This window comes from Rhodamnia argentea, chromosome 1 (genome assembly GCF_020921035.1).
Source record: "Rhodamnia argentea isolate NSW1041297 chromosome 1, ASM2092103v1, whole genome shotgun sequence".
Taxonomy (NCBI): domain Eukaryota; kingdom Viridiplantae; phylum Streptophyta; class Magnoliopsida; order Myrtales; family Myrtaceae; genus Rhodamnia; species Rhodamnia argentea.
Genome location: NC_063150.1, coordinates 2,198,294 through 2,206,732, shown reverse-complemented (window position 1 = coordinate 2,206,732; position 8,439 = coordinate 2,198,294). Strand labels below are relative to the sequence as shown.

Below are 8,439 nucleotides of genomic sequence, written 5' to 3'. Positions count from 1 at the left end.
AGAAACAAGAAGATTGTCCTTCTATATGTACTTGTAATTTCCGTCACACAAGTCCTCGAAACGAAACAGATGCATCAGAAGAGCGCCTTTGCTGCTCGACCAGACGGTGCCGACTTCGGTCGAAGCATTGATCTTACCGGCAGTTGGCCATTGACTTCATGAATGGATTTTCTATCGGCAGGTTGCTTCAGCCAACAAGTTAAAGCGGCACGATACGTCTGTTGAAACAGCGGATTCCTCTATTCCGCTGACATTGAATTCTCTGCGAAATTCGCTTCTATTCACCACAAATGCCACTTCGAGTGAGAAGACACAACTGAACTCCGGCGACCCGAGTCTTGCTGGGCTGCTTGAGCCTATGTCCCTGCTTGAAGACCCCAGGTCGAGAAAGTATTCTCAGCTGGTCCTTCCAAAACCTTTCAAAAAAGTTTGCTGTTACACTAACTTACCGTGAGCATTTGAGATGGTATCGGTGGTCGATGATGATAACTCAACAGGAACAGCCTTTTCAGGATCACTTGGTTTCGCTTTCTTTTCACTCTGACTCTTCGACTTATTCATAGACTGGTCGCGCACGGCGCTCCCATTGGCATCTCAACCAATTCTCGATCATTGATGTATGCAAACATAGATATGCATCGATGGTTGAGATACACCGGGGCATCCGTGGGAGCGCCGTGGTGCGTAGAGGATCCCTCGTCCAAAATACTGGAGCTGCTGCTGCCACATGAGCTTGACACTAGCATGCGAGGTAGGCAAGAGGAAAACAGACTCTGAGTTCATTATATTTCCAAAACAAACAGTGCACTCAAAGACGAAAATCAACATTGCCTCTGCAATATGATAACGAGATAACGGAAGATGTATGGGCTGAGATGAAGAATTCGAAGCAATCTAGCCAAAATGCAAAGAACATGAAGCGAGGTCAGATTAAAATGGGCTTAAACTCGTTCGTGTGATTTTTGTTTCAAACAAGGAAGCAAAGACGAAGAAGACGATAATAGTCCGAACAAATCAAATCCGGACACGTTTAAACTGGCTCTAAGAGCTCTGCTTCTGAAACCATCTGACAATTTTTCAATTTGCAGTCGGGCCAGCAAGACCTAAATGGCGTTCCACCATCATACACGCATTTTCTGTTTTCCCCATGTGCAATGGGAGATAGGGAGACGGCCATACAGCAACCTAAACTGAATCCACGGATGATTCTTCAATGTCCAGCCTCATGAGCCCCGCAATATGAATCGAATGACCTGCCTGTCATGACAAAAGAGGAACGCGTGAAGCTTACACGCACGACGCAAACTTGATCGAGTGTCATGCCTCGGCCCCGAGTAAGCGGATTGTTTCTGCTTACTTTGTTTAATTCAATGGCGCAGAAATCCTAAGCACCTTCAATCAATCGGCAACGACAAGGGTAAGCATTATCCCACCGGCACCTTCAACCAGTTGACAAAAAAATTAAATTCGTATGGGTGAAAAAGGGTAGATTCATCACGCTACACTGACTTCTCCAACGTAGCAAACATCGACCTTAGTAACCAGCCCTTTAAAGAAGCTCAAAAGAATTCCCAACCTAACATTATCCAGAATGAGGGTTGACACTTGCCTGACCACTTAGTTGATTGCTGCGAGAATATGTTCGCATTCACATGGATGCATGTTTCCTTCTCATTGCAGAGAGAATGAAATCTAGCAGTAGCTACATAATCCTACTTGTTTCCTTCTCACTGCAGAGAATGAAATCTAGCACGAGCCGCATAATACTACCTGTCTAAGCACGCTTACCTTAGTTCTGTAAGTCCTTGGCCTGAGCTACTTACTGACATAAACAAGCTTCTGCTCTTCCCTGATCAGCCTCGGCGTGATCTGATGCGGATTCAAAAGCCCTGGCGTATCAAGCAACTTCGCCTTACCCGGCAAAATCCCCTCGACACTAATTATTCCCAGCGTGGTACCGGGCACCGGTGCCTCTGTCAAGTGGGTAACTTTCGCCCCCTTCTACATGCTTCCCGATTGCATTAATCAAGGTGCTCTTCCCTGCATTTTGCACGCCGATCGCCCAGACATTCCCTCTAGCCCCAGCCAAAGCAATGACATCATCTACAAGATTCTTTAACCCCCAATTCCTCACTGCGCTCACCAAATGCAAACTTGTGATTTTGATCACCCCATTTTCTCTCGCTCTCTGCCTCACCCAATGCTCGAAGCTGGTGGGAGATATGCTACTGGGCAACAAATCAATCTTGGTCACCACCAAAACTATTCTAGGAACATTCCCCCATTTCTTCTCCTTCCAAGTAGTCGAATTCTCCTCAATCGACGTCGAAACCAGCTTCGCCACCTTCTTATTCGATGTTTATTCAGTTACTCTTTCACCCGTGAATGCAATGTAAGCACTAGGTTTGTGGACACCAGATTTACGTGGTTTGAACGGACGATCATTACCTTGAATCCCAAGAATAATCATATCTTCGCCGTCATGAAGACAGTGATCAGCCACAGGCGCTCACTAAGAGATCATTATGGTGACCGATCTCGAGCGATCAAGCTGGATTTCCATTGTCAAATGCTGCCTCTTGCTCTATTGGCAAGCATAAACAATTGAACTTTCTAAGTTAAAGACAGCCATGGCAAGGAAAAGAAAAATCAAAGAGCGACACAAAAGATGGCAACTTTCAAGGTTGCCCGGAGATTTCATCTCCCAATAATCATCTCTCTCACAACAGCACAAGATGCTTGTTAGGATATCATCGGCCTCAACCCGCTTCAGATCAATTGCAGATTCAGATCAAGTATGGGGGCTCAGTTTCTTGCCACTTGACTACAGTAATCCTCGACCTGCAAATATCACCGAAGAAGACCCTCTATCTCCATCTCCGCGATCATCTGATCTCCGGCGACAGCAATTGAAACATGTCAAGCTCGGTTCGAACACGGGGTGTACAGATCGGTTGTGTATTCGAATAACTGCTTGTGCGAGTCTTACGAAGAGGCCATTCTAGTCAAAAGCTTTTTTACAATTTTGTCAATATAATTATCTCGGCCAATTTTAACAGCAAACTGCTGATGTGCGCAGGTGCCGCCCTACATGGTGCGGTCGGCTCTAAGGCAGACAATTTTCATAATGTTTTTGAAAACCTTTAGACATAAATTTTCGTTGACAATCTTCATTGATCAATTATTTCAATCGATATTAGTGATCATTCAAATTATTCATTTTTCTTGAAGCAAGGGAATCTTTAGAAAGAATTTTGCCGCATTCCTTTCACCTCATTTCATAATTCCTCTGCGGGTTCCATCAATTTTTATTTTTCACCCCTCTTTCTACATGGATACCCTCCATGTTCTATGAACTATCTTTCTCCCGGCACTTTTCCATCACTCTTCTTTCTACGGGTTTTGATCAAGTGGTTCAGCTCTTTCAGTGCTGGTTGAGTTATATCGCCATTACTAACGCCGATCGGCCCAGGATTACTGGCACTGCCTCCGACCTGCTCGACGCCACCCGACACTATGAGCGAGCTCAAGCGCCGATTGAGCCCCGAGCAGTCCTCAAGCGAGGCAGCGGATGGTTAAAGTTCGAGATGGGGTGGCCCTGCAGCGAAAACGGGAGATGATTGGAGCACTTAAAAGTGTAATCTTAAGGGAGGTTGATGATGGCAATGTAAAAGAGAGGCCAACCTTGAAATCAGGTAGAAAACTTCTCTTAAAGGAACCTAAGTATAGTAACAAGATGCAAGCCACTAAATTGGGAAACAAACTTGGCCTTCTCACTCTTCCTTTCCATCCATTCAACACAATTCTTTTAGCAACTGAAACAACTTTCATGACCCAGGACTTTGTATTGCTCCTTACAATCCCCATGAAATCCCACAGATGGCTTGCATTCACACCGATGAAGATTGAATAAACAAAGGCGAGGCGAACCAGACGATGGCAACCCCGACAAGTCCCACGAAAAGATCGTCCTCCATATCGTCACCGGCCGCGGGCCGACCGCCCCAGGCGGTCAAGTTCTCGAGACGGACGTCCAGCGGTCGCATCGTCAGCCTGTCCCGGGACGACGAGCTGGACATGTCCGGCGAGTTCTCGGGCCAGAACGATTACATCAACTACACGGTGCTCATGCCGCCCACGCCGGACAACCAGCCGATGGCGGAGTCGACGGGGCCGAGCACGTCCGCGGACTCCAAAAGGGACACCTCGAGGGGGTACAAATCGACCCGGTTCGGCTCCGACACTCAGCGGCCGGGAGACGGGGGCGGCGGGGGCGGGGGGAGCGGCGGGGCGAAAATTGACCGCGGGCTGTCCCTGATGAAGTCGAACAACAAGTCAATGCTCCTGAGGAGCCAGACCTCGGACTTCGACCACACGCGGTGGCTGTTTGAAAGCAAAGGGAAGTATGGAATTGGGAATGCATACTGGCAAGAGGACCTGGAGGATGAGTATGATGGTGGGATGAGCATGGAGGACTTCATGGACAAACCTTGGAAGCCTCTCACCAGGAAGGTCAAGGTTCCACCAGGCGTTCTTAGCCCTTACAGGTTCATATGCTTACTGAAACTCTCAGACATGAACTCATATTTTGAAACATCATAGGTAGCTCTAGAAATGTCGCTTCGTTAGTCCTGAAGAGATCTCAACAGAAGCATACTAGCAAGCAACATGAGTCGCGACACCATATTATTTTACTGATAGGCAGAAAAATCATGATATACACTTTCGACTACTAGTTAGAGCCCATTCCCGATAGCTAACATAGAAAAAGATCCCCACTTTCCGTAGCACGGTACATCTGATCTTCCCCCTAATGCATTTCTGGATATTCCTGGATGTCTCGGCTAGAGTTGATCAAGATGAAGATCATGCAATATGAGTTGTGCCATTTTCTGTGTTTGGAAACAGGCTACTGATAGTGCTGCGGATGGTGGCATTGTCGCTGTTTCTTTACTGGAGAGTCGCGAATCCGAATCAAGACGCGATGTGGCTATGGGGCATGTCCATCGTCTGCGAGCTTTGGTTCGCCTTCTCATGGCTGTTGGACATATTGCCGAAGTTCAATCCCATAAACCGAGCGACCGATCTCGCGGCCCTCACCGATAAGTTCGATAGGCCTTCCCCGTCCAATCCCCATGGCCGGTCGGACTTGCCCGGCGTCGACGTGATGGTTTCAACAGCCGACCCAGAAAAAGAACCGCCTCTTGTCACCGCCAACACGATCCTCTCCATTCTCGCAGTTGATTATCCCGTCGAGAAGCTTTCATGCTACATTTCAGATGACGGTGGGGCGATTCTCACCTTCGAGGCAATGGCTGAAGCCATCAACTTCGCTCAGGTACTTCTCTACTTGGATAAACTATTTCGACAGTGCTCAAATCCATTCAATGAAGTAAGACAAAGTTACAGAACATTGTGTCCCCCATTTTTTCCCAATGCAACAGGTATGGGTGCCCTTTTGCAGAAAGCACAACATCGAGCCTAGAAATCCAGAAAGTTACTTCAGTTTGAAATCCGACCCCACGAAAAACAAGAAGCGGTCCGATTTCGTAAAAGACCGCCGTTGGATCAAGAGGGAGTATGATGAATTTAAGGTCAGAATCAATGGCCTTCCCGAGGTGATACGAAGACGCTGCGATTCGTACAATTCGAGAGAAGAAAAAAAAGCGAAGCAGCTAGCCCGGGAAAAGAATGGAGGAGTCTTGCCGGAGGAACCGATCAAGGTCACCAAGGCTACCTGGATGGCCGACGGGACTCATTGGCCAGGGACATGGTTCAATCCGGGCACCGATCACACTAAAGGAGACCATGCTGGGATATTGCAGGTAACGATCTAATTATCAAATCACTGAGCATTTCGATTCAGCACTGAACACAATTCCCATTTCTCTTCTTGCCCACAATGTAGATAATGAGTAAGGTCCCTGAGAACGAACCTGTGTTGGGCCATCCGGACGAGAAGAAATTGGATTTCTCAGGTATCGACATTCGGTTGCCAATGTTTGCATATGTGTCGAGGGAGAAAAGACCTGGGTACGACCACAACAAGAAGGCTGGAGCCATGAACGCCTTGGTTAGAGCCTCCGCGATCCTATCCAACGGACCCTTCATACTCAATTTGGATTGCGACCACTATATTTACAATTCGAAAGCTATAAAGGAGGGCATGTGTTTCATGATGGACCGTGGTGGAGATCGGATTTGCTACATTCAGTTTCCACAGAGATTCGAAGGGATCGATCCATCGGATCGATATGCGAATCACAACACCGTCTTCTTTGATGGTAATGTCAGTCTTGTGGGGTTGACAGAATCACTTAATCCAGTGACATACCGAACTATGAGCATTGCTGCAGATCTACATGTGAAGTTTTATCTTTGATCTTGACCGTGACAGGTAATATGCGAGCGCTCGATGGTCTCCAAGGGCCAGTATACGTGGGAACCGGTTGTATGTTCCGGCGATTTGCACTTTATGGGTTTCTACCTCCTAGAGCAAACGAATATGAAGGTCTCTTTGGACAAATCAAGACTCCGGCTCAGAATGTTCAGATGCAAAGTGAGGATGAGGACTCCGACACGCAGCCCCTGACGTCGCACCCCGACTTAAGTTTGCCGAAGAAATTTGGAAACTCATCCATGCTCACCGAATCGATTCCCATTGCGGAGTTTCAGGGGCGACCGCTCGCTGATCATATCTCGATAAAGAACGGCAGGCCTCCTGGAGCCCTTCTCCTTCCTCGCCCGCCATTGGACGCGCCTACAGTTGCTGAGGCAGTGGCTGTCATCTCCTGCTGGTAGTTGCTTTCAATATTGGTTCGTCATTGCAATAATGTGATAAGCTTTCCAATAATCTGAAACTAGGCAATAACTGTATTTAAGTCAAGACTCAATTCCAATTGACTTTTTAAGAAACTGTTACTGTCATCTGCCTCTTGTAGTAACCTTGCTCTTTTTGCTTTAACAGGTATGAAGACAAGACTGAATGGGGTTCGAGGATAGGATGGATTTACGGGTCGGTGACGGAAGACGTGGTCACTGGATATCGTATGCACAACCGCGGGTGGCGGTCCGTGTATTGCATCACAAAGCGCGACGCGTTCCGTGGCTCTGCACCGATCAACCTCACGGACCGCCTCCACCAGGTGCTCCGATGGGCCACAGGATCCGTAGAGATCTTCTTCTCTCGGAACAATGCTTTGCTCGGGAGCCGCCGCCTCAAGTTCCTGCAACGCATTGCGTACCTAAACGTCGGCATATACCCATTCACCTCGGTCTTCCTCTCGGTCTATTGCTTCCTCCCCGCGCTTTCCCTCTTCTCGGGCCAATTCATTGTCCAAAGCCTCAATATCTCTTTCCTCTCATATCTGCTCATCATCACAATCACACTCTGCCTCATCTCCCTCCTCGAAGTGAAGTGGTCTGGGGTGGGCCTGGAGGAATGGTGGCGGAATGAGCAGTTCTGGGTAATAGGTGGCACGAGCGCCCACCTTGCCGCCGTCCTCCAGGGCCTGCTCAAGGTGGTAGCCGGCATCGAGATCTCCTTCACGTTGACAAGCAAATCCACCGCCGAGGATGAGGACGACATCTATGCCGACCTCTACGTCGTCAAGTGGACAAGCCTCTTCATCATGCCCCTGACCATCATGGTGGTCAATATCGTGTCGGTTGTGATCGGGTTCTCGAGAACGGTCTACAGCGAGATCCCGCAGTGGAGCAAGCTCCTAGGAGGGGTGTTCTTCAGCTTCTGGGTGTTGGCTCACATGTATCCATTCGCCAAGGGGCTGATGGGCAGGAGAGGGCGAGTCCCGACCATTGTCTATGTCTGGTCAGGCCTGGTCTCAATCACAGTCTCCCTGCTCTGGATCTCAATCAACCCTCCTGATAATTCACCAACTGCTTCTGGTGGTAATATACAAATCTAGTCGCAATAGGAAGGAAAAGGAAAGGATTTGAAACTTAGTTACTTGTACATTACCGGAAAGAACGGGCATTTCTCGGATGGGGTCCTCGGCGATCGATTGGAAGAGGCTCAATCGCGACCGAGGCGGATCGGAAGTGAGAGGATTTGTATGATTCATTGTTTAGCAAAATGTAGTGTTCAACTTTTGTCTCTTTGGTCCTTACCAAAAAAAAAAAACTTTCGTCTCTTTGGTGTGTAAATGAAGTAGTCGAAGTAGATAAACAGTATATATACGATGAGGTATATCATCTGGTCTGTATGGAGATGCTGAACAGGGCCCAGAATTCTAATCACCTTCTCAAGTTTTGGCCTTTGTTGGACAGTTACAAATTTACCCCCTTTGTTTCGAAATATTTGCTAATATGCCGCCTGATCTGTTGGAATTCATTGTAATCTTCCCTTTGTTGTGATTGTAAGTTAAGCAGAAATCAATTGCAACTAAAAAAAAAAAGAAGATGAAGGAAGGTCGCAGAGGC

The 8,439-nt window shown here is 47.7% G+C and overlaps 1 protein-coding gene and 1 pseudogene across 1 annotated transcript; one reads left to right on the top strand and one right to left on the bottom strand.

Moving 5' to 3' along the window:
- Positions 1–1,077: 1,077 nt before the first annotated feature.
- LOC115743290 lies at positions 1,078–3,867 on the bottom strand (annotated as a pseudogene).
- Positions 3,724–8,115, top strand: LOC115743291 (cellulose synthase-like protein D1). The gene is made up of 6 exons (XM_030678014.2): positions 3,724–4,547; positions 4,909–5,338; positions 5,445–5,825; positions 5,909–6,284; positions 6,398–6,797; positions 6,968–8,115. Exons 1-6 carry the CDS (start codon positions 3,937–3,939, stop codon positions 7,923–7,925), a joined length of 3,156 nt encoding a protein of 1,051 aa, XP_030533874.2. The 5' UTR covers positions 3,724–3,936; the 3' UTR covers positions 7,926–8,115.
- Positions 8,116–8,439: the final 324 nt, after the last annotated feature.